This window comes from Amphibalanus amphitrite, unplaced genomic scaffold (assembly GCF_019059575.1).
Source record: "Amphibalanus amphitrite isolate SeventyFive unplaced genomic scaffold, NRLGWU_Aamphi_draft 000701F_arrow, whole genome shotgun sequence".
Lineage (NCBI taxonomy): Eukaryota > Metazoa > Arthropoda > Thecostraca > Balanomorpha > Balanidae > Amphibalanus > Amphibalanus amphitrite.
Genome location: NW_024882195.1, coordinates 135,517 through 161,967, shown reverse-complemented (window position 1 = coordinate 161,967; position 26,451 = coordinate 135,517). Strand labels below are relative to the sequence as shown.

Here is a 26,451-nt window from a genome sequence, read left to right as displayed (position 1 = left end):
GGCGCATGTTGAATTGACGAGCGAGCTTTGCGTTTTGCGTGGCACGTTGCATGTGGGATAGTTTCTTAAAAATCGTAAACTATTTGCTTAGGTATTTAGTAGGTATTTTGTTCTTTGCTGAATGCTAGAGAACGGAAATCCTAAGTGCTAAATTGGTCAGACAATCCATTCAAGGTGATTCTGCTACGCAAAGGACGCAAAGGATAATCGTGAAAATAAGTAAGAAACAGGTCAGTTGGGGAAACTACGAGGCGAATGTCAAAAAATGGATTGGTCAATAAATGGACTTTTGATGACCATATATGGGCATAAATGCAGCCCCCGCTACTAAGGGTGAAAAACGGTATAACAAGCCGGTACTTGCGGTATCACGTCCACTTATTGGAGAGAAAAGGCTTCAGTTTTTCACTAGGAATTAGTGTGATTTGATTACATTCGGCGAATTGACTCGAAAATGGCGATAGGAAAACGGCTTTTCTGCAGGTTCTGGGCGTCACAATCAGCTGGCTATTCAATAAATGGATTGGTTTTATGAAAGAAAATTGTTAAAAGATTTAATTTAATTACAATAAACAAAAATATTTAATTCTAAAATAATAACTTAACTACAATTAGAAAAACCATAAACAAAATAATAAAAATAGTGGCATTTTTAAACCACGGTACTGCTTACATTTCTTGGCGCGTCTGTTTCAATCCGCCATATTTGCCAATCACGGTTTGACCTTGCGTTGTAACTCTGCGATTTAGAGCCGCCAGTTAATTATGCACCGGGTGAGTGTAGGTCTTGTGTGGTTAAAAAACATCATTATGCCTTATTTTTTCATTTGAATGCTGAAATTCATTGAAAAGATGAAGTTGTCTGATTTTATGACCATATATGGTCATCGCCCCGCCCACTCCAGCCGCTGATTGGCTAATCCAATTTTTGTTTGGCTCCTCGTAGTTTCCCCAACTGAGGTCCGTTGCTCTGAATATTGAATACCAATAGGTACCTAACTACTGTTGCTGATACTATTACACGATGCATATGTACGTCCCTACATACATACATACGTCCCCTCCGTGGCCGAGTGGATTAAAGCGCCGGAATTCGACGCTTAGCCGGTAGTGAGAGCCCGGTTCAAGCCCCGGTGCGGGCGGCCACATTTAGCTCCTACGTGTAATGGCGTGCGTGTCTGTGGCAGGGGCCGCACAGAAGCCAGGTAACGTGAGTGAGCGGAGGGGGCCGTGTCCAGTCGTGAGGGCACGTTAAACGTTCGGACAAAATTCTGCCATACAACTGGAATTGCGCGATCGGGTGGTGGGGTCAGGGTCAGCACAACAAGCTATGCTTAGTGCGGGCTCTGATTCCTCAAATCCACCCATTCAACCATTCGGACTAAATTTATAAAAAAAATGTAAATGTGGCTCGTTGTGCATTCATCATGTTTTGGGTTGCTTGTAAATATTTTTAAGTACCTATTAGGGAAGGTGGGCATAGTTCTGACACTTTTTCTTAAGATGTCATTTCCTTCATAACTATTCAGGTCTGGCAAATTGCAAATAACAGTGCCCCTGTTGGGCCCTTGTGTGGCTCTCATATTTATCATGAGTTCGCTTGAAATGTGAAAGTACCAGACGTAAAAATGTCAGGTCGGGTGATTTAAATATCCGAAATCCGAATGTACCCCACCCTTTGGCCCGTGGGATAAAGTCGGGAAGAGGGTGGGGCAGCTTCAGACAGTAGTCAGTTGGGGAAACTACGAGGAGCCAAACAAAAATTGGATCAGCCAATCAATGGCTGGAGTGGGCGGGGTGATGACCATATATGGTCATAAAATCAGACAACTTCATCTTTTCCATGCATCCTAGCATTCAAATGAAAAAAGAAGGCATAATAATGTTTTTTAACCACACAAGGCCTACACTCACTTGGTGCACAATGCACTGGCGGCTATAAATCGCAGAGTTACAATACAAGGTCAAACAGTGATTGGCAAATATGGCGGATTGAAACAGACGCGCCAAAAAATGTAAGCAGCACCGTGGTTTGAAAATGTCATTATTTTTATTATTTTTATGGTTTTTCCAATTTTGGTTAAATGATTATTTTGAAATTAAATATCTTTATTTATTCAAATAAAATTAAACCTTAAAACAATTTTCTTTCAAAACACCAATCCATTTATGGAATGGCCAGCTGATTGTTATGCCCAGAACCTGCAGAAAAGCTGTTTTCCTATCGCCATTTTCTAGTGAATTCGCCAAAATTAATCAAATCGCGTTAATTCGAAGTGGAAAATGGAAGCCTTTTCTCTGATAAGTGGACGTGATACCGCAAATACCGGCATGTTATACCGTTTTTCTTCCGTAGTAGCGAGGGCTGCATTTATGCCCATATATGGTCATCAAAAGTCTATTTATTGACCAATCAATTTTTGGATCTTCTCCTCATTGTTTCCCCAACTGTAGTGTCCTCTTGTTATGCCACAGTTTCATTCAGTTACAGTGTGATTTTACTGTACCCAGGTATCTGATGTCAAATTTCAAAATGTCACATATGTTCAGTCTGTGTTCACCACTATGGTAGATGAAACCTTGTATCTACCTATTGGGGACTTGTCATCCTCCTCCCGATACATGCACACATACTTACCTAAACACCCACAATTCTAATGATGCATTTATTTATCCCATGTTAAATGTTGATACAGTTATAGATGTGCACCTTACCATTTATTTCTTATGAAAGTATGCATTATTGTTCTATGAAAAGTTTGTCTGCATGGTTCTTGTGTTATCAAATGCTGTAGGCTATATTTAATTTGATGCAGATCACTAACTCAGTTCATTCTGACACACTGCTACTGCTTATTATTTTTCCTGAGCAATTTCACTGTTTTTCTAAATCACACCCTGCGTCCTGCGTTTCTCAGACGGCAGTGATGTCTGGCTCGGACGACGGCCAGGACGCGGAGAGCACGCTGTCTCAGCGGCTGGACCGGTGCCTGCAGCTGGTACAGGAGGTGCGCGACGCCTCGGTGCCCTCCTCCGACCCGGAGCTGCAGGTCAGTAGGTACCTCCTGCCCGGAGCTGCAGGTCAGTACATCCTCCTTGGGACGGTAGGTACCTCCTCCGACCCGGAGCTGCAGGGTCAGTAGGTACCTCCGACCCGGCGCTGCGGGTCAGTAGGTACTTCCTCAAACCCGGAACTGCAGGTCAGTACCTCCTCCTGCCCGGAGCTGCGGGTTGGTACCTCCTCCTGCCCGGAGCTGCGGGTCAGCAGTGGCTTACAACTCGTATCCGCCACCAGGGCCACAGGCTCTGACTCTGACCCAGGACATATGGTCACTTACGTACCTCCTGGACCATTAGCTGCTCATCCAACCCTGCGCAAACAGAATGGAAATATGCGTCTTAACCTAAACCTGAGCTGCCAGTGTCTCTCCCGTCCACGGAATACAAATCGACTTCCTAGCACAGACTATGCTCTTTTGCTGTCTGTCACATTTCTACATTTTCTTTTATATTCTATTTCACTTACATCCTACATGTCCGGCTATCAGAAAATTAGAACTTCTCACCAAAAGTATTATAATCGTTGATGAAAGCAAACTATCAGAATGACCAAAAACTCCTAGGCCAATCCTTTTACTTCTCCTTTATCTTTATCTCTCTCACCTCAGTTTACTGTATTTAGCTATAATTTTGCTGAAAGCTCCCTCTTTTTTCGTCAAAGTCTAATCAACCATATATTGGCAGGAGTACTCCCCCTCCGTCCCTCAGAGTACAGAACGCTCGGCCATCTTGGGCCTGGAGTCGCTCGCGGCGGGTCTGGGTCTGTTCTCACCCCTCAGAGTACAGAACGCTCGGCGATCTCCGGCTTGGAGTCGCTCACGCGCCGGGTCTGTTCTCACCCCTCGGCCCTCTCCTGTCCCTCAGAGTACGGTACGCTCGGCCATCTCGGGCCTGGAGTCCCTCCCGCTCCGTGTCTGGGTCTGTTCTCTCCCCTTCCCCCGTCCCTCAGAGCACGGTGCGCTCGGCCATCTCGGGCCTGGAGTCCCTCACGCCGGGTCTGTTCTCACCCCTCAGAGCACGGTGCGCTCGGCGATCTCCGGGTTGGAGTCCCTCACGCTGCGTGTCTGGGTCTGTTCTCACCCCTCGGCCCTCCCCCGTCCCTCAGAGTACGGTACGCTCGGCGATCTCGGGCCTGGAGTCGCTCACGCGCCGGGTTTCGTCTGCCGGGCTGTTCTCCAGTAACGAGTCTGTTGAGGAGCTGCCGACCGGCTCCCTGCGCTTCCTGCTGCTGCCGGCCCTGCTGGGAGAGCTCACCTGCCGGCTGGCGCACGAGGACAGGATGGAGGTGAGGAGGGGGGGGGGGAGGGAGAGGAGGGGGTGACGGCGCTACTGGGAGAGCTCACCTGCCGACTGGCGCACGAGGACAGGATGGAGGTGAGGAGAATAGGGGGGGGGGGGCAGGATGGAGGTGGGGAGGGGGGAGAGGATGGACAGGATGGAGGTGAGGAGTGGGGAGGACAGGAGGTGAGGAGGGGGAGGACAGGATGGAGGTGAGGAGGGGGAGGACAGGATGGAGGTGAGGAGTGGGGAGGACAGGAGGTGAGGAGGGGGAGAGCTCACCTGCCGACTGGCGCACGAGGACAGGATGGAGGTGAGGAGGACAGGGGGAGGTGAGAGGACCGAATGGAGTTGGGGGAAGGGAGGAGAAGGGCTGTAAGAAGGGTTAGAGAGAGGCAGGAAGGGGGGACGAGATGGGTATTTAGAGTCGGGTCAATAGCGGATCGGGGGGGGGGGGGGGATGAGCATCATGAAATTATGATCATGGATACTCAGATTTATTGTCACCCTGTGGATTTTCTGTCTTTTTTCATTTGTTGCATACACTTGAGATCTCCCGGTGACATATTTCATTTTTCATCTGTTTGGGTTAGTTTGGTCGGTTTTTCGAAAACAGTAGATAGGCGGTTAATAACCTATTTCTGCTTTATTCTCAAATTTTGCCATTTTTTATGGATCACCGGCGTGTATTTTTTTTTCCCACTGATCCGTCAGTTTTTAGCGCTGTTTGTTGCGCCCTCTCCTCCGCTGTGTTTACTGTATATGCAGATATCGCCAGGTCCTTCGCTTGCGGTCGTAGGCGGCTTTGGCTAGTGATTCAGGGTAACTTCAGGACGGTCCCGCGCCGCAGGAAAACTGCTGGGATTTCCGAGCGACCGCTGACGGAAGCGGCAAAAAGACGCTAAATCCTCCGTGAATGATTCATTGCAGATCGGGGACGGGTATAAGCCTGTTATGACCGGTGTGACCGAGTAATTTCCGCCTGAAAGGGAAAACGCGCTGAGCACTTTGCTTGATGAAATAGCGTTTGAGGTGTTTTGGATTGCCTATAGAATGTACGGAATGTCGTATAGGCATACTGAAGTTAAGTACGTGCTTCGAATCGAGAGTAAATGGAATATTTTCATCGTGATGCAGATTTCAACGATGAAATGCGAGAAGTTATGCAAACGCACCGAGCTTCTCTCACGCTTAAAGGTAGTGTGCCACCTTTGAAAGATTTCCCATTTTATTTTTCCTAGGAAAAGAAGCTTCTGTTTTTACCTAATATCGCAACAAAAATCAAAAATGGGCCTGGAATAGTGCCTTTTTCGCCTAAAAGTTTATCGGTTTTTCGATATGTATAACAACTGTAGTGGGCTGAGCTGCAAACAGGCGTCGGCAACAATCGCGAATGCGGCGCACATGTGACAATAAGCAAAGGTCATTATAGAGTTACGACGTACGGGAATGAGTTATCAGCTGTCTAATCGTAGACAACACAATGTCGAGCCTTAAACTGTAAGCCTGTATTGGTATTGTTTCTTTTATTTGGCTGTCGAACATTATTTATGGTTTGAAATATGATTTTATGTAAAATAATTGATATGGAAAAGCCGTCTCTTAAGTTATGACCCCATTTCACCACACGCAAGTGGCAGAAATGACAATGATCAGCTGACGCATTTTTCTTGGCCGAAGTCAGAGCGCGCGGCCCGACGCACCACCATCGCACCACAAAGTATGAGCAGAAGCCGCGCCCAAAGCCAGGGCCCCGGTAACGTGAGGTAGCCGAGTCGGTGCAGCGTGCGCTGACCCAAGCCGGGGCCGCAGCTTTGGGCGCGGTCTACCGCATCCCCCCGGGCTATCACATGACACCGGGAGGACGCGCGGCCCCGGCTTGGGTCAGCGCACGCTGCCCCGACTCGGCTACCTCACGTTACCGGGGCCCTGGCTTTGGGCGCGGTCTACCGCACCACCTAACAGGCGTGTTCGAAACCGCAGGAGATGATGATGAACGGGTTTATCGAAACTTGATTGGATGAGCATATCGGTAATAGCGATTTCAGTGTGTGCATTTATTGTTCATAGTGGTGTGAAATGTGGTTGGGGTACGACCGACAACCCGTCGGGGCGAATTTCGCACTGGGGTACTCAAAATTTGAAGAATTTAAGACGTTTCCATGAGTTTTGAAGGTATGGATAAGTTCTAAAAATCCGGTTCTCCTTATCTGGGCCATTAACTCCATACGGTCCAGGAAAGCTGGCACACTACCTTTAACCGCAATGTATATTTTCCTGTTGATTAACGCACACATTCCTATTGATATCCCCCCCCATTCCCTGTTCCACGCTACACTCGATCAGTGTCTCACATCGCCAGGGTACTTCGTTAGAGGTATTTCCCCCACCATCGGTTGTTACCCATTACCCGTCATTTTCCCCATTTGTCCTTCCTATCGCCGAGGTCTCCGCTCTTTAGGAACTTCCGTGGCTTAGGCTCCTGCTGTGAGGTATCAGATATAATTGCATGCATCCGGGCGAAGTTGAATCATAACTAGGATTATTTCGGTGTCGTCTCCCTGCAATACACCTAACCGTTTCACCTTTTTGCGCCATTTCCCATGACTCACTCAACCCCCTGTTTTCCCCCTTCGGCTCTGAGCTGACCGGTATAGCGGAGGTTTACTACAGGGACCCCCCCACCGCTGGTTCTTATCCCTCTATTATCCCCCTGTTTCTCCCCTCAGCTGATTGGTATAGCGGAGGTGTACTACCGGGACTGGTTCTTACCCCTCTGTTACCCCCCATCCCCTGTTTCTCCCCTCAGCTGATTGGTATAGCGGAGGTGTACTACAGGGACTTTCTGCAGCGTTGGTTCTTACCCCTCTTTTACCCCCGTTTCTCTCTCCCTACCTCCCCCAGCGTTGGTTCTTACCCCTCTGTTACCCCCCTGTTTCTCCCCCTCAGCTGATTGGTATAGCGGAGGTGTACTACCGGGACTGGTTCTTACCCCTCTGTTACCCCTGTTTCTCTCTCCCTCAGCTGATTGGTATAGCGGAGGTGTACTACCGGGACTGGTTCTTACCCCTCTGTTACCCCCTGTTTCTCCCCTCAGCTGATCGGTATAGCGGAGGTGTACTACCGGGACTGGTTCTTACCCCTCTGTTACCCCCCCCCCCTGTTTCTCCCCTCAGCTGATTGGTATAGCGGAGGTGTACTACCGGGACTGGTTCTTACCCCTCTGTTACCCCCTGTTTCTCCCCTCAGCTGATTGGCATAGCGGAGGTGTACTACCGGCACCTCCCCCACCGTTGGTTCTTACCCCTCTGTTACCCCCTGTTTCTCCCCTCAGCTGATTGGTATAGCGGAGGTGTATTACCGGGACTGGTTCTTACCCCTCTGTTACCCCCGTTTCTCCCCTCAGCTGATTGGTATAGCGGAGGTGTACTACCGGGACTGGTTCTTACCCCTCTGTTACCCCCCCCCCCCTGTTTCTCCCCTCAGCTGATTGGTATAGCGGAGGTGTACTACAGGGACTGGTTCTTACCCCTCTGTTACCCCCCGTTTCTCCCCTCAGCTGATATGTATAGCGGAGGTGTACTACCGGGACTGGTTCTTACCCCTCTGTTACCCCCTCTCTGTTTCTCCCCTCAGCTGATCGGTATAGCGGAGGTGTACTACCGGGACTGGTTCTTACCCCTCTGTTACCCCCTCTCTGTTTCTCCCCTCAGCTGATTGGTATAGCGGAGGTGTACTACCGGGACTGGTTCTTACCCCTCTGTTACCCCTGTTTCTCTTTCCCTCAGCTGATTGGTATAGCGGAGGTGTACTACCGGGACTGGTTCTTACCCCTCTGTTACCCCCGTTTCTCTCTCCCCCTCAGCTGATTGGTATAGCGGAGGTGTACTACCGGGACTGGTTCTTACCCCTCTCTTACCCCCGTTTCTCTCTCCCTCAGCTGATTGGTATAGCGGAGGTGTACTACCAGGACTGGTTCTTACCCCTCTGTTACCCCTGTTTCTCTCTCCCTCAGCTGATCGGTATAGCGGAGGTGTACTACCGGGACTGGTTCTTACCCCTCTGTTACCCCCTGTTTCTCCCCTCAGCTGATTGGTATAGCGGAGGTGTACTATCGGGACTGGTTCTTACCCCTCTGTTACCCCCTGTTTCTCCCCTCAGCTGATTGGTATAGCGGAGGTGTACTACCGGGACTGGTTCTTACCCCTCTGTTACCCCCTGTTTCTCCCCTCACTGATTGGTATAGCGGAGTTGTACTACCGGGACTGGTTCTTACCCCTCTGTTACCCCCGTTTCTCTCTCCCTCAGCTGATTGGTATAGCGGAGGTGTACTACCAGGACTGGTTCTTACCCCTCTGTTACCCCTGTTTCTCTCTCCCTCAGCTGATTGGTATAGCGGAGGTGTACTACCAGGACTGGTTCTTACCCCTCTGTTACCCCTGTTTCTCTCTCCCTCAGCTGATTGGTATAGCGGAGGTGTACTACCGGGACTGGTTCTTACCCCTCTGTTACCCCCTGTTTCTTCCCTCAGCTGATTGGTATAGCGGGGGTGTACTACCGGGACTGGTTCTTACCCCTCTGTTACCCCCTCTCTGTTTCTCCCCTCAGCTGATTGGTATAGCGGAGGTGTACTACCGGGACTGGTTCTTACCCCTCTGTTACCCCCGTTTCTCTCTCCCTCAGCTGATCGGTATAGCGGAGGTGTACTACCGGGACTTTCTACAGCGGTGCCGCGACTACGGTATAACCGAGGCCGAGATCCCGGCTCCCCGGTCCCGAGGGGAGGAGCCCGACCCCCCGGCGGCGCGGCACCCGGCGCAGCAGCCGCGCGCGCCCACTATGAGGGATCTGGCCACCATGTCCAAACAGCGGGAGGAGCGACTGAGGAGGTACCGCGAGCAGAAGGAGCTGGAGAAACAGCTGACCGAACTGCAGGTGAGAGAGGGGGAGGGAGGGGGAGGGAGGGCGGAATAATGAAAGGAAGGGAATGGAAGGGAGCGAGGGAAGCCAAACTAGTGGCTTTGGTAGTTTTATGCTTGTTAACTTTTTCATCATTTCACGCATAGTTTTGCGTCTTAATTTCCTGACACTGACGGGCGCCGATGAGCAATTAGATAAGGTCATTCCCTCCCCCATCAATCTCCACCTGACAATGTCGCCTTGTCTGTTAACTCCTTTTTCGCTTCATGATCAGTCATTATATTTTGACGGATTGACGGAATCCAGTTTTACTGTTGAGGCGCTGCTGACCCTTCAACCCTCGAACAAGGAAACCACAGAACAAAACATAGGCATTGCTCTCGATGGTGGTTAGCTGTGTTTGTCACAGTGTTATCACGATCACGATGTTATCACGTCACAATAATTGACGTCAGATAATTGTTGAACTCCTATCAAGGCCGGTCAAGGCTGTTGTTGATTCTCGCTAATAATAGTGCATGCGTACCTCGTCGGCCATACATAGTACGAGGCCGTCCCTTTGTCTGCTGTAGAGCCATTCTCGCCCACGCCCTTGAGCGGACATGCGTGCTCGTCAACTCCGGGTGCCCTGGCAACCCCCGGCGTTGTTGCCGCCTCGTAGAATAAGATAGATAGATATAATAAATTTATTTCATTAAGCAGAACACGTACAGAACAATGATCGCCAATTGGTGCAAAAGCAATCTTGCTTAAATCGCAGCACCAGTTTCGGCTCTTATGTGCTATCGCCCGAGTCGGATCACCTCACCACTGCACGCACGCCCGCGCCGCACCCGCAGCGACCGCCGCCACGCCGCCGCCACCGCCGCCGACCCGCCCGACCACTCCGGCTCCGGCCAGGCCCGAGGGGCCAGCCCGCCAACCCGATAGACTACCTGAACCGTCCTGTATCGGATAAGAATTTTTGAAAGAGCTGGGCCACCACTCGTTTGCCGCCATCCCGTCTCAATGTTCCGCCCGCCCAGTCAGTGTTCCCTGCGGGCGGGTAGACAGTCCCAAAGAGTCCGTTTAATAATTTGAGGAGCTGGTATCATGCGAATGACGGTCGCCTTAGTAATGCATATCCTGTGATATCTCATTAATCACCCTCCCGGGACTTTATTACCGGCTGTACCTCCGGGTCTTAGGGTCGATGAGCAATGCATGATCCATGGTGCAATCTTTGACGCACAGACCTCAGTTGTCCGTACTAAGTCGCGAATGATAACGATATGACTATTCTCATTGTTAGAGAAGTGGTTTTGCCATCTGAGCTCACGGAACGCACCTTTGAATTTTTACAGCCCCCCCCCCCCCCCCACACGCACACAAAATGAACACAAGTTTGAAAGCCTAGCACAAACAGTCAGCGGGCACGAGTGAGCACGATTTTTGTTTCACTAGTTGGCCGACCACCAGTTGCTAACGAAATTTTGAGGAACTCGTAATTAAGATGACTGATCAAGTTGTTTGGTCATGTAAACAATCAGGGATGTATTGAAGCCGGCTGAAATTGACAGGTTTAAACCAGCTTGAATTAAAAAAAACCACCTTCAGTCCAAACATCTACTATAACTGGAAGTCAGTACCGTGTTATTTGGTATTATGTCGACGTTTTGGCATATGATTATGTTGACAATCTGGTCAGTAGGAAACTAAGCTAAGAAACAAAGTAGGTGTAAGGCACAAGCACATTCCAGTCTTAACATTCGGTTTACCAATTGAAAGTCTCACTTTATTTTACATGTATGCATTCTGACCAATCGTCTGGGGCCTGGACTAGTAACACTAGAAAAACACAAAATGTCCCCAGAACTCACAAGGCACAGTACCAGGTACTAGGTAGCAGTACCTGGACACTGTAAGGGCAACGAACAGTAACGGGAAACTGGTTTCACTTTACTTACTGTACTCCAAGACCTATTATCCCATGAACCACCCATGTGAACAGTTAACTGTATAAAATATTGCAAGTTAGCATGAATAATTGAAAGGTGTAGATGGGAAATGTGAAGACAAGAAGCAGCATAGTGTAATGAAGCAGTTTACCGTCAAGTGATGTTACGAGAAGAAAACGTACATAAGTGGCATTTATTATGTTGGTGCATACTGGTTTAAACCAGGGTGATTTGATTTACTATGAACGTCAAACCCCTTGAGACCCCACTTTTTTGCGATAATTTTTAAATGCGTCAACTTTCGTTGACAATATTCTGGCAATGCGTGTTTCAGAACCTGCCGAAACTTTTATTACTAAGGTATTTTGACGCCAAACGATTATGGAAGGTACTTCTCATTCACTCGTAATGTTAAGGTCAATTCAGGCCCGGGCAGAGGCTTGCGCTCGGCCACACTCGAGCCCCGCCACCAGCGCCATCTGCTCTAAATACCATCTACCAGCGCCCGATACCGCTACCAGCTACCGCCCACCATCAAGCCTGAATGGAGCGAGAGACGCGAGTGACCGGTCGCCGGGCAAGGAGCGCCGGAGGGGTAGGGCGGAGCTTAGCGCTGACGTCATTACGTGGCTCCGCCCCATGAGCGCGTAGCCTCTACCCAAACAGCAGATTCGTTCCGTGAAATTTAACATTACGAGTGAATGAGAAGTACCTTTCATAATCGTTTGGCGTCAAAATACCTTAGTAATAAAAGTTTCGGCAGGTTCTGAAACACACATTGCCAGAATATTGTCAACGAGAGTTGACGCATTTAAAAATTATCGCAAAAAAGTGGGGTCTCAAGGGGTTTGACGTCCATAGTAGTTTATGACAGCCGGCTTAATCCATGGATTAAACCTGTTTAAACCGGCTGCTGGCATAAATTTGCCAACCCTGTAACCAATAAGTTGTCCTTTTCTGGGGGGGGGGGGGGCAATCGAGCGAGCGCACTCATGAGTCCTCAAGCGCACTCATGAGCACTCGAACGCACTCATGAGCACTCGAACGCACTCATGAGCACTCGAGCGCACTCATGAGCACTGTGCGTGCTGAAGTTTGACGTGGTGCCCCCAGCTGGCTTGTGCGGGTCACCCTACTAACTGCCCCTAACCGTCTACCAAATTCGAGCGCAATAGGTCCAGCCCCTCTCAGGATGCAGTATGATGTTCCACTCCTCAGAAGCTATCAGTTGACCGGAACGCTAAGTTGTTGCCGGTTATCACACAATTAAGCGTGTCGATTATGACCATTGGGACAAAGCTATAAGTTGTGAACTCAGCCCGTGTGATGCGGCACAGCCTACCACTCCAGGCAAATAATTGCCTGTGAAAAGTGGAACATCGTCCTGTAGTCGACTATACATGGGAACGCATCGCCCGCTTTAATGTTCAGTTGGCTAAGTTTAGTGCGGTTCGTCTAGTCGTTGTAGAGTTTGATATTGTAAATGGAACGATTATCCCGGCACCGCCTTGGCTATTTCCGTACCCACGACAGCCTAGGGGGGGGGGGGGGGTGTCGGATCCGACCCCCCTGTTATCTCGAGAACCAATGGTCGTATCGAGCCCCGCGAGGCGGCGTTCGAAAGGTCTCTACGAGACCTTCCCAAAGCACTCTTAAGATTTTAAGATTGAGGTCAACTTTCGGGTCAAGGTCAGGTCAAAGGTCAAATTCAGGGGTTTTGCATGATTAGGCTTACGGACAGCGGAATCGATAGCTGCTGCTCGAAACTCACCAAAAATGACTTCAAAGGCCTAGTGAAGGTACCATGTGCGTATAGGGGTCATACTAAGTACGGGTCAAGGTCAGGTCAGGTCACGAAAGGTCACGGTTTTCACTTTCTGCTACATGGGCGTGCGACACATGTTTTATGGCTTATTTTTCACGCCGAATCCGTTGGTAATGGTTATATGTGACCCCAAGTCACTGTGCTGGTGATAAGTGTGCATTGAAAGCATAAAAAATCAATTATACCATACATAACTAAACGAGGGCCCAGAAAAAAGGTCAATTTTTCAACTTTTTATTTTTGACAAAAATGCACTTATCTAGACGAGCTTTGTCCCAGGAATCTAGTGGTGCCATTTGTTTTCACATGCGATGTTCAGAAGTGCCTCTAATTCACGAAAATGCTTATGACGTCACCGTGCCCTATGTATGTTGGAGCTATTTTTTACAATTTGGGGGTCAAAAATCAAGATAGAAAGTTGAAATTTGTGACATCTAATGTTCTAATAGAGGTCTATAACATATTTTCCGTTTTTTTTGGAATTTCCCAAAATTTTGGATTTTATTAGCTGTTTTCCAAAAAATATAGTGTTTTGAATTTCTAGGGGTAAAAAACGCATTTATGGAAAATCCGAGATAGCCATTTTAAAGAACTCGTTGTGCTGCGTCTATTCATGTCCTTAATTTGCAATTTGCTTAAAACCTCGATTTTTGGCGATTTTTTAAACATTTACCATTTTTTGACTGAAAACGCCATGTAGTTACATCACTAAAATCGATATATCTAAAAAAAAAAAATTGGATTTTATTCTTAAAAATTGCACAGGAGACGTTAAATTGATGGGGGAGAAGGTATGCCAAGTTTCAAGTAGATAGCGTAAGCAGTTCATGAGTTATTCAAGAAAAACGGAGGGGGGGGGGTCGGATCCGACCCCCCCCCAGGCGGTCGCGGGTTATGGCACCCCTAACTTGACACGTAGCATAAGACGTGTCGTTGATCCAAATTAGTGGTGCCAATAAAGGTTCAAGGTTCTATTTGCCTAAAGATGTCCGAAAACTACGCTACACTCAACATAATTATTCAATTTGCTTTTAGTGTGCTATTAGCCAAAGGCGTTACTCATATCGAGAGCTGAGCTTTCTATTTGCAGTTGTTTGCCCAGTGCTGTCCTAAGCCTGCTGCCTTTGAACAACTAAATTTCGAATTGGGCATTGCCGGAGCTCCGAAGGCTTGAGCTCCGATTGGCACCACTAATCCACATGCATCAGAAGTAGTTGAGACTTGAGTTGGATTTAAAAGATGGATATAGAAGACCACTTGTCAATCGGTCGAGTCGAGAGATTGTCGAGATACAAGGCTCTGTTAACCCTCGCCGGCCTAGAGGGGGTGCGTTCGTTCGTTTGGCTCGCGCCATGATATCCTCTCCCCATTTGCCCCAGCAGGCGATACGCCGCTCCAGTCCTGACAATGCGACGGTCAGGGTCGGTCGGCCATCGATGGTGTCACCTCGGGACCCTGGGGACCTGTGCTGACCGGGTCCACACCCGTGACCTGACCTGTGACACTGTCTCCCCCAGGAGGCGATGACCTGTGCTGACCCTGTCCACACCTGTGACCTGATCTGTAACACTGCCTCCCCCAGGAGGCGATGCGCCGCCCCAGTCCGGATAACGAGACGATACGGACCATTGCTACTTTCACCCCGGGACACTGGGGTCCTGCACTGACCCTGTCCACGCCTGTGACCTGTGACCTGTGACGTCCCCTCCCCCAGGAGGCGATGCGCCGCCCCAGTCCGGACGACGAGACGATACGCACATACTATCTGACGCTGCTGCGCCAGGCCGTCGGTAAGGCGCTGTCCGAACTGCAGAGCCTCGAGCTCGAGAAGCCCATCCTGGAGCACATGCAGCACCTCAAGACCAGGTGAGCGTGAGGGAAGGAGGTGGTGACATTGACAACAGGACAGGGAGAGGTGGGGTTCAGGGGCCTGAGAGCCGGAGCGGAGAGCGAGTGTTGGCTGATTGTAGAACATAAATTCGAGAAAAAAAATCGGGTTAGATATAATTGGATTAGGGATGGAGTATTTCAGAGTGCCTGTGAACAGTGAACAGTTAGTGTTTCGATGTCCGTTTTGTCGATGTTTTTTTCACTATTTCACGTTCATGACTGCGTCTTTTCCGATGATGTTGTGTGTATGTGTTTTTTTTTTTTTTGGTACGGTGTTAACGTGGTCTAATTACCCTCCCCCTCCCCCAGGGGCGGCGCGGCGGCGGCCGAGTCGCTCCGTTCGCCGGCGTCTGCGCCGCCGCTGCGGCCGGTGGTGATCACCCGCACTAAGCTGGAGGCGGAGGTGTTTGGCGCCGGCTACAGCAGCCTGCCCACAATGTCCGTGGAGGAGTTCTACGAACAGAGAGTCAGGGACGGAGTGTGAGTGCGGGGCGGAGAGTGGGAGTTAGAGTCAGGGACGGAGTGGGAGTGCGGGGCGGAGTGGGAGGTAGAGTCAGGGACGGAGTGGATCGTCGAGTCAGTTACAGAGTGTGAATCCGAGTCAGAGTGGCAGTCCGAGTTAGGGACTGAGTGAAAGCTTGGGCATTCCACGATAGATCGTACCACTTTTTTTTCCAATTTGGCACCCTCATCTCTCGGAATTTGACGAGAATTGGTCTCAGGGGTAATCAGGGGCTCTGAATCCACCTGTAACAATTTCAGGCTTATCAGATAAGTATTTTTTGAGTTATGGTGTACAACATTTTTGGATCTTGCTTTGCAGCGCTAAGTTTGGCGGGCTGTAACTCTAAGACGGATTATTCAAACGCCAAATGTTATATAACATTGAACTTGCAATGAAACAGAGATTAATATGTATTTTTTTAGTTTCGAAAAATACGCTATTTTTTATATATGACATATCGAGTTTTCTTTCATTTGTATTTTTTGGACTTTGGGACCAATTTTTTTTTTGAATTTTTATTTCTTAAAAAAAAAATATTTGTCTCATTGTTAACCCGCGCCCTGGTGGGGGAGGGCTATTTTTTGCCCCCCTCCAGACTTTTTGATATATCTCCAGAACCGCTGCGCCGATCGTCACCAAACTTTCAGTACCCTCCCGGACATCAATTTTACACATTGTGACCAAAAATTTTTCCAAAGGCTATGATAGGTTGGCCGGAAATGACGTCAGAGTGACGTCATGTTCTGCCGTTTTCGACCCAAAAAAGGGTTTCGCGGGAACAGCTGTCAGGCCTATAGCTTTGCAAATACAGAAAAATGATAAAGACATAAAAGCTGTAGAATCAACAGGGCTACAAAACTGCTATCTCGGATTTTTGAAATTTTTGGATTTTGACCCCCAAAAATCAAAAATATATTTTTTTTGCATATAATCGAAAAATCCAAAAAGTTTTTTGAATTTCGCAAAAACCGGAATATATGTGATAGTCCTTACCGCCTTCCATCCACATACCAAATTTGAGATCGATACCTCTTTTTTTGGCGAAGTTATAGCGAAAAAAACTGTTCAAAATTGATGACGTCAAATTTTCAAACTCAATTTTTAGCAATTCTAGACCCCGTAGCGCAAAACAAAGACCACCATTAGACTCCCCGTGACGAGCTGCATCGAATCAATACCCATTTTATGCAAAACTATCAACTTTAAAATTTGACCTTTTTTGGCCTGACCTTGACCTGACCTTGACCTGAACTTCACCAGAAAGTGACCTAAGCCGTACCTGATAGTCTTATAACCAATACCATTGAGTTGGAAATGAAAAATTGGCCATAAAACATGCATCACACAACCTTAGTAAAGTTGGGCTCATGTGACCTGACCTGTGACCCTTGGTGACCTGACCTGTGACCTGACCTGGTATTGTCAGTGACCTCTAATAGTAATATATCTACTAGGCAACTGACGCCCTATCGCTGATTCTCGACAAAATGCGTTTTCCTCGGTGTTATAGCGCATTCCCTAGAAGACCCGTGAACGGTGAAACATTTCATCTTTGACCTGACCTGTGACGTCATCGGTGACCCCGAGGTCAATGAAATTTGGTTTTCCTCGACAAATTTGACAGGCCTTTCGAACGCCGTTTGAATTTTGCGGATCCGTCCAGTAGTTTCGGAGATACGAGGGGGGGGGCAAAAAATAGCCCCCCCCCACCAGGTCGCGTTATAAACAGACCCCACCAGGGAGCGGGTTAAGAAGTATGCAAAAAATTAGGAAGGTGTTCTTTTTATAAATGTATTTATTTTACGTCACGATAACGGTTTCGAGTAGTGATATTGGGAGGGGAGCTTACAAATTGCGTGGTAAAGCTGCCTAGTGACATCACGGGTTACTGAAATTTCAATTGAAGTCTGAGTCATCTGAAAAAAGTGAAAAGAGGGTTTATCCAACCCTCTTTCCTATAAGCGCGAGGGTGAAAAAGGCTGTTTGGTTCTGACATTGTTTTGGACGCCAATGACCATAGCTGTCCGAGATGAAAGTTACAGGACGCATGCATGGTGTCCTCCAGAGGTCTCACAACTTGTATATCTGGGAATTTTTTAAGGTAACATGAGGTCAGGTCGGTCACGTGACATCGCTGTCAAAAGTCAATGGGGAAATATAAAAAACTGTTATTTTGGCGCCGATAATGATCTAAAACTATCTCACGTACATGGTATCGTGATTTCATGCACTCCTTGCAAAGTCCAATGCTTCACTTTTGCATTGTTAACCTTGCGTGACGTCATTTATGACGTCACTAGGGTCGCACGAGTTTTTCGTCAATAACTCCCGATCAAATGGAGCTAGAGAGTCGGGAAAGCCACCAATGGACTCGGGAAGACCTTCCGAATCGAATGATATGCCATATGATACCCTTTGCCCAGCTTCGTGACCTGAGGGGATCTGACCTGACCTTGACCCGAGGTCAACTACTTAAGTTGACCTCACCCTAGCAAAAAGTATACCATTCGATGCGCCTGAGCTAGGCGAACACAATGATGCCAAAATTGTGGCTCTGCGGCCATTTTTTTGCGAAGTTATTTACTAAAAACCGAACCCGTAACTTCAGTCACTTGACCTGGCCTCTGACGCTACCGGTTAACCTGAGACCTTAACCCGCGCCCTGCTGGGGGGGGGGGGGTGTTTGAACACCCCCCCTTGTGGTTTTTCGCGAATATCTCAAAAACGGCGGCGAGGAGCGCCGCCGTTTTTGGTACACCTTATCATACATCAATTCTACACATGTTGTAAAAATTTCAGACCAAGGTCATTCAAGGTCAGGTCACCAGGTCACTTCAAGTGACCTCACCTCATAAAAACTTTCAATGTCTGTCATAGCTACACCGAGTGACCGATGGCTTTGAAACTTTCAGCGATTGCTAAGAGCAATAGCATGTAGGTACAAAATGTATATCTCAGAATTTTGATATCGATGACCTAAGGTCAGGTCAATTTTGCGACCTCCCCATTATAAGTCAATGGGAGAAAATTGAAATGCGCCTCTTTTGGATGAAAGACGTTATAAACACTCCCAAACACCTAATTACAAGTGGTTTAGACACACTGAACATGAAAATGGTGTCCGTGACCCTTGTTTATGCCCTGAGGTCATCTTAGGTCACGAATGGTATCTAACAGTTTTTCGCAAATAACTTTTGATAGAGGTATGCTAGAGCGATGAAAACGCCTTAGATGTGTTCAGCTCGTCGATACGGATCGACTGATATGCAACATGACCCTTTCCGGTCAGGTCATGGCCTTGACCTGAGGTCAAATTTTCAAGTTGACCTTTCAAGATCAAGTTGTAGTTCATTCGATGCGTCTTGTTGAGAGGAACACGATTCCGGTAAAGGTAAGCTCGTACAAGGCTTGGGTCAAAAGTTATTGCAGAAAAACTGTTTTCGAAAAAAATCTGTTATTTTTGCAGTTTTTGCCCCCTGCAGGCAAAACCGTTGAAGTTAGGTCAAATCTGAGAGAATTACTCAGAAAGGGCGTTAATAGGGCTATCGAATGCGCTTTTCCGGGGCGCTGTAGCTCTATTGGTTCCCGAGTTATACGTTGGCTTCTTGGAAATTTTCGACATTCGACCTGGAAATCGGCGAAATTTTGCCTTCAATGATCTCTGGTGACCTGACCTTTGACCTGACCAAAAAATTGACCGAAGTGATTTCGTCATCATTTTTGACGCTCTTTCGAACGCCGCCTTCCGCGTATCGCTACGTGACCCAGGAGCCGAGCTACAAGGGGGGGGGGGGTTCAAACACCCCCGTTGTAGTCGGCGCGCCCTTAAGCCCCAATAAACAAACAAACAAACCCCCCCCCCAGCAGGGCGTGGAAATCCAGGACCCCCAGCTGGGCGCGGGTTAAAATCGGGTACCAATCGCTGCGACTTGTAACGGCACACACGCTCGTTTTTTTCCGCGAGGCTCTAGCTCCATTAGAAGCGAAACGGCGTGCTGGGGTCGTATCAACCCCTCCCAAACCCATTTTGTTTGCGGGAAAATGAGGAACTTATAGAAAGAACACCTTTCTAATTTTCTGCATGTCAATTTACAATGACATGAAGTTTTTTTTTTTTTTGAAAGAATAAAAATGTGAAAAATTTTGGTCCCAAAAGTCATTAGAGGCAAATGAAAAAAGGTTAAGGTTTTTGCTCAACAAGGAAAATTTTTCTTTGGAATTTTTAAATGTTAATATTAATTTTTGATTCATCGCAAGCTTAATGTTGTTTACTTTTTGTTGGTTGCTTAACCCGTTCTTGAGTTATAGGCCATCAAACTCACCGTTACAAACCGAGGTTAAAAAAATGTAATGCAATATAACTCAAAAAGTTTTGATCTGAGAAGTCTGATATTTTGCCAGGCGTCTTTGGGGCCTATGATTTACCCTCGGACCGATTTTCATTAAAATCTGAGAGATGAGGGTGACGGGCCTGGTACGATCTATCGTGGAATGCCCCAGCTGTGGGTGTCTCAATCAAGCTAGGTGTTGGGATCATTGATGATTTTTTGGGGGACGGGGGGGGGGTTGGAACCTCTATAATTTGTGTGATGTCTTAAAACAATTGCTTTCGGTCGGAATATATGTTTTTGTGATCTGATTTTAAATAACTTATTGGGTAACTGGCATAGTGCCCATGGCAGTCAGTTTTCGCCAGTTCTTTTTCTAGGTGACTGTTAGCAGAATTTGTGTCCGGTTTTAACCGGCTGTGTCCGCCAGGTTCCCGGGTGGCTGTCAGCAGGGTTTGTATCCAGTTATACCCAGTTTTAACCGGCTAGTCCGCCAGGTTCCCCGGTGGCTGTCAGCAGGGTTTGTATCCAGTTATACCCAGTTTTAACCGGCTGTGTCCGCCAGGTTCCCCGGTGGCTGCCAGCAGGGGTTGTATCCAGTTATACCCAGTTTTAACCGGCTGTGTCCGCCAGGTTCCCCGGTGGTTGTCAGTAGTGTTTGTATCCAGTTATACCCAGGTTTAACCGGCTGTGTCCGCCAGGTTCCCCGGTGGCTGTCAGCAGGGTTTGCTGTCAGCAGGGGTTGTATCCGGTTATACCCAGTTTTAACCGGCTGTGTCCGCCAGGTTCCCCGGTGGCTGTCAGCAGGGGTTGTATCCAGTTATACCCAGTTTTAACCGGCTGTGTCCGCCAGGTTCCCCGGTGGTTGTCAGTAGTGTTTGTATCCAGTTATACCCAGGTTTAACCGGCTGTGTCCGCCAGGTTCCCCGGTGGCTGTCAGCAGGGTTTGCTGTCAGCAGGGGTTGTATCCGGTTATACCCAGTTTTAACCGGCTGTGTCCGCCAGGTTCCCCGGTGGTTGTCAGTAGTGTTTGTATCCAGTTATACCCAGGTTTAACCGGCTGTGTCCGCCAGGTTCCCCGGTGGCTGTCAGCAGGGTTTGCTGTCAGCAGGGGTTGTATCCGGTTATACCCAGTTTTAACCGGTTGTGTTCGCCAGGTTCCCCGGTGGCTGTCAGCAGGGGTTGTATCCAGTTATACCCAGTTTTAACCAGCTGTGTCCGCCAGGTTCCCCGGTGGCTGTCAGCAGAGGATGTATCCAGTTATACCCAGTTTTAACCGGCGGTGTCCGCCAGGCTCTCGGGTCTGTCAGCAGGGTTTGTGTCCCGATATATCCAGTTTTAACCGGCTGTGTCCGCCAGGTTCCCCGGTGGCTGTCAGCAGGCGTCCAACCCCGCCCCTCCGGCCGGCCAGCCGGCCACCGCAGATGACAAGGACGGGGAACGGGTAAGTGGCGTTACGAATTCAAAACGCTGCAGCTCTAAGGTTTCGTCAGACAATTACTTTTTCTTGTGTTTGATAGCTACAACGATTTTATAAAACAGTTGCGTGCTGACCATTTAAATAAGCATTCATTATCCTGGTCTTCGATGCTTCGATAATCACCAGCAAACAATTTATGTTGTCTTTTTGTGGACGCCCTATAGGTGTGTGGTGGGTTTATTGAGGGGAAGATTTCTATCCCTTGAACACTTTTTCAGAGTTTTTGCCCCAAGGTCTAGTAAAAGCGCATATCAACACTTCAACGCGTATGGTGCTGTGCCCTGCAGAAGTCTAGATATTCGTATCCTCTCTGCATAGTGCGTATGCGATTACCGTTGGCCCGGCTGGTGGTCCCAGCTCTGAGCGCCTCCCGCCCTTCCAGGACCGTCTGGAGGAGACGGATGACGCGGCCACCCTGACGCGCGCCCGTCAGTTCGACGAGTACAAGGACACTCACAAACGGGGCGAGGGGAACCGCCACAACAGGAGCTAGGACCGGCCACGCGGCACCGACGGACTATGTTTTCTAATGGCGCCGCAGGGAGCTACGCGGTGCGACGGAGCGCCACCTATATGTGACGGATATAGGTGGCGCTGGCACCCTGCCATCTAGTGAAGACGCGATGAACTATTTCCTGGTGGGGGAACCGGTATGCAGAGGCGGCTTTCTGTTATTTGCGAGGACCCGTGTCAGGTGCTGCCATCCCGCAGTGCTCAGGTGCAGCTGAACTGTGTGAGCGGCCGCCGGACCGCGAATAACGCGGCCGGCGTCGCGCTGCTGCCATCTATTGAAGGTTGTGCCAAACTCTAGTTCGCCGGTCGCCGCAACGACAGGTGGGTCACGCCATTCGCCATTCAGTGCAGGAGTGGGGTGAGCCGAGTGTTTCTGTGGGTGGTAGGGTCAGGCGCCGTCCTGCAGGGGCAAGATCAACACGTGAATCTTCTACCATGGTACAACCACTCCGCCAGACAGGCGTCTAGAGAGCCGTCGATAAATTAAACCGTACTGTCAGCATAATCAGAGTGGCCTTGAATTCTTCACCAGGCTGGGTTATTACACTTTGGGTCCCCGACTACCATACAGCGTCTGACAATTTGGAGCGTTCATCTGACGCTCAAAAGACGCCGAATCCTCCAGTCAGCTCAGTTGGTGCTATGACGTCACAATCATTGTCCTTGAAGAGCAATCACTTCTTTTGCAGAGCAGGAAGCGGAAATGTGTCTGGTGAAGCCCGCTAGGAATCTTGGGTTACACGGAAGGTACTATTCTTGTCTTCGCTTTGGATTGTCGAATCAGCTTGAACGGTTTTAGGCGAAGTAACGTTGGCGATAAATGTGGTGGGTGGGACGTTTATCGATGTTGCTTATCGTGCAAATAGTCCCCGTTGTCTCTTTTGCGAATGTTATGCATGATAGCCTGGGTCTAAACGGTGTAACTGGTGTTAGCACTTCCTTGTGCTAAAACATTCATTTGTCTATGTTAATCGCTGTAATTGAGCATTGACAAATTTGCTCACTACACACAGGTCTTCTCTCCTTATGTATGCATCCATCTTCGGTCATGTCTCTCTCTCGATTTTTCTATATTAATTTGTCTCAGTAGATAGCCCCAAATTCGACATGCTTGTACGCCACCAACGCATCACCGCATGTGAATTTCCACTGAGTAGCTGAGCGAGACAGTTCTCTCATTTTCCAACGACTTATCGTCATTGACAAAGAGCTGGATGATTTTCGGCGAGCGTTCTCGCAGCTTTGCAGTATCAATATTCCGGTACTTTTCTATTGATTCTTCTTGTATATCAATATTTTTAATAATTGCATCGATATATAAAGTCGTCTACTTCCATGCTCTTCTTGATGCCTACACAGGCTGAGGTTAAATATTTGGCAAAAGTGGTGACAATTAAGCTGCGTTACATGATACGCTGAAGGACGAATCATTTTGCCGTCTGGGTTTCAGCGATCGCAGCCTTATCGTCAAACCCAAAAGAGGTGAATGTATCCTACCTGCTTGAAAAGCGTTTGGAAACATTCGTCACCGTTTTGGTGCCGCACCTGGGCGTGTTATCCCCCATTTCCACCGTGACGCAGAGTAGGACTGCTAGGGCCGCATTGTTCACATTCCGGTACATTGCTGTATAGGTAGGTACCGTGTGTGCGGTACTCCCGAGTGGGTACCGTACTACATATAACTGTGTCCGCTGCAGGGGCGGGTACTGCGAACGATGTACCCCGGCATGGCAGGGGGGCACAGCCATGGTGTGCTGTGATTGGACACAATCGCCGAGTTGGGGCTAGATTGGTGGCGTTTGTTTGTTGGATGATGAACATTTCCCAGTGCGTCGAAAGAAGCATAAAATTACTCTTTGATCTTTTTGAGGTGATATGCATTCATCTAGTGCTCTTTTACTGACATCATTTATTGGTATAAAAAATGAGCTTTTGCGATTTGTTTTTTGGTCTTGCCACACCGAACTATATCATTATGCTTTTGATATGAAATGATTTTCATCTGCCCAGAATGAAGCTTTGACCTCTATCGAGACCACAGTGTCGTCAGTCGGTGTTGAACACTGTGTGCCCTTGTCCCAGATCTGAGTTGTGTGAGGGCCGTCCCACTGCTGGCTTTTGCTGAGGGCTGTCCCACTACTGGGTTTTGCTGAGGGCTGTCCCACTACTGGCTTTTGCTGCACCGTACCGGAGTACCGATGCGGAGCATCTATTGTACCGCGTATATCGTGGAAAACACTGTAAAGCGTACCGCGTACCGTGGAAGGCACAGCGGCCCTGTCCCGCGTACTGTTTGGTACGTAACGTACGCCCGAGTACGTAACGTGTACCCTACTGCGCAACATGACGCACTTGTGCATACTGTACCGCGTACCGTGGCCAAACAGGGCAGTTCGTACCGCGTACCGTGGGCCAAACAAGGCAGTTCGTACCGCGTACCGTGGGCCAAACAAGGTAGCTTGTACCGCGCATGTATGGCGGCAAGGAACTTACTTCGTACCACGAAGCGTGGCTTATCTGACGTGTGTCGTACCGTGTACTGGAGCTCACAGCGTCGTGGTGTATCGGCACATGTGCTGTAAAGTAACACACACACACACACGTGGTGTACAGCTACCCGCACACGTGCTGTGAAGTACATAGCACACACACACATGGTGTACAGCTACACGCATGCGGTGTGCAGCTACAGGCATAGGTCGTGCAAGATTACACACATGTGTGGTGTGCAGTTACACACACATGTGATGTACAGTTACACGCACATGTGGTGTAAAGTCACTCACACGTGGTGTACAGCTACACGCACAATGCACATGTGGTGTGCAGCTACACGCTTGGCTGGTGTACCACCGTGTGACACATGGTTTCTGTGTGCGCTACAGCTGCCCCGGCTACAGCGCTAAGCCTGGGAGGGCGATTTCAGTGGGGACCTTGTCCCCAGTATGTGACGCCCGGCTACAGCGCTAAGCCTGGGAGGGCGATTTCAGTAGGGACCTTGTCCCCAGTATATGACCCCCGGCTGCAGCGCTAAGCCTGGGAGGGCGATTTCAGTAGGGACCTTGTCCCCAGTATGTGACCGGGCCGGCTACAGCGCTGAGCCTGGGAGGGCGATTTCAGTAGGGATCTTGTCCCCGGTATGTGACCCCCGGCTGCAGCGCTAAGCCTGGGAGGGCGATTTCAGTAGGGACCCTGTCCCCAGTATGTGACCCCCACCCTGCACCATTGACGTACAGCCTGCGGAAACGGAATCACCCCAACACCCCAAGTGGCTGCTCTGGACTTACACCCAACACCTTTCCCTGATGTATGATGTCCGATTTATGCACTAAACCGCACACATGAACTTGTGGCAAGATGGTCATGCTGGTGAGATTTACCATTTTCGCGCTCTCTTCATAGACTGTTTACCATCCCACTGCCGTTTCCCTACTTAATTATACAACTGGGTTCATCATCCACCCTTAATGAACGTCGCCGGCTGGTGCGAACCTTGAGCAACCGCTGGTTCAACACCCCACATATGGAACCCCGCGTGACTCGCAATGTCATAAACGCCAATAGCGAGACCCAAACTGGCCTCTGACTAATGTCACTGTCCCAGTGATTGCTGGCGTTTGGAGAGGAGAGAGAACAAGGACTTAATTTGTTTTCCAGTGTATTGCTATATTTTCGCGCTGCTGTAATGTAAACGTTTGGTGATGGACTTTTTGAAGGTATCGGGTTCCTGTGAATATTTCTATGCCGTTGTACACGTGCGAAGTTAATTGTATTGACTTGGTGTCAAGTAAGTTTGTAATTAAGTTGATGTAAGTGCTAGTTGTTCCGATTCGTTGTTGTTTGCCATTGCGTGCTGAAAGAGGTGAAGTTATGATTGAAAGGCAGAATGTTTGCGCAATGCACATTGACCCATGACGTGTTGTGTGTAATGTGGGTATGTTTTCTTTTGTTTTGAAATCAAAACGTCTGCGTATTCAACCTCGCTTTCGGACAAATATTTTCAAGCGCTTGGTTTTAATAAATATTTCATGCACTTCATGTCCATGTCACGGCTACGAACTTTGCAGTGCTGCTTCAGTAGCCTTTCTGCCATGCTGTCGCAAAATCGGTCGCTTTTTCAGATGTCGGTATTATAGCCTGTACCTGCCGTCTCACCATTTTGCATTGTGTCATTCCTCGTGTGCCAGCCGCTAGAACAGCAATCCCCCACTGATCAAACAGTTTGGCGCGTCGTCACACTTCTGCCATGGCTGCTGTGTGAATGATAAATGTGTGTACCATGGTGTCAAGTGGGATATGATTTTCCCTCGGCATATGTTGAGTGCGTATGGTGTATGAAGCTTGTTGCCATACGCAGAGTTGAACGGTGCGGTTGTAAGCTGTGATGATTTGCATGATTGTATTTTGTGATGCTTTTTACGGATGTATGTTATGATTGTATGCTGTGATGCGTGGCACGAGTGTAGGTATATGTTACGACACTGTGAGGTTAGTGCCATGCTGCGTGTAAGCTAAGCATTGAGCTGTGACCTATGACAATGACGACCGCCTCTGTCTCTCCATGTGTCAGTGCGTTGTCTGTATGGCCGGCCCTGTTGCACACATCAGTGCACTATTCCCGCCCCTTCTGTTGACTAGTGCGCGTTTTGGCTGTCTCCGCTCTCCCCTGTTCGTATGTGCTGGCTCAGCTGCCCAAATACATATACCGCCTCCAA

General features: G+C 48.7%; 1 protein-coding gene across 2 annotated transcripts; it reads left to right on the top strand.

Annotated features, from left to right (window-relative positions):
• LOC122364826 (immunoglobulin-binding protein 1b-like) lies at positions 1 to 26,451 on the top strand. Of its 2 annotated transcripts, none has more exons than XM_043335586.1 (8): positions 1 to 219; positions 2,919 to 3,050; positions 4,166 to 4,345; positions 9,022 to 9,273; positions 14,735 to 14,886; positions 15,220 to 15,390; positions 21,103 to 21,187; positions 21,606 to 26,451. In XM_043335586.1, the coding sequence occupies exons 2-8, from the start codon at positions 2,928 to 2,930 to the stop codon at positions 21,714 to 21,716; spliced, it is 1,074 nt and encodes a 357-aa protein (XP_043191521.1). In that variant the 5' UTR covers positions 1 to 219; positions 2,919 to 2,927; the 3' UTR covers positions 21,717 to 26,451. The 2 variants fall into 2 exon arrangements, with proteins under 2 accessions (XP_043191521.1, XP_043191520.1); XM_043335585.1 differs by having other exon boundaries at positions 27 to 230.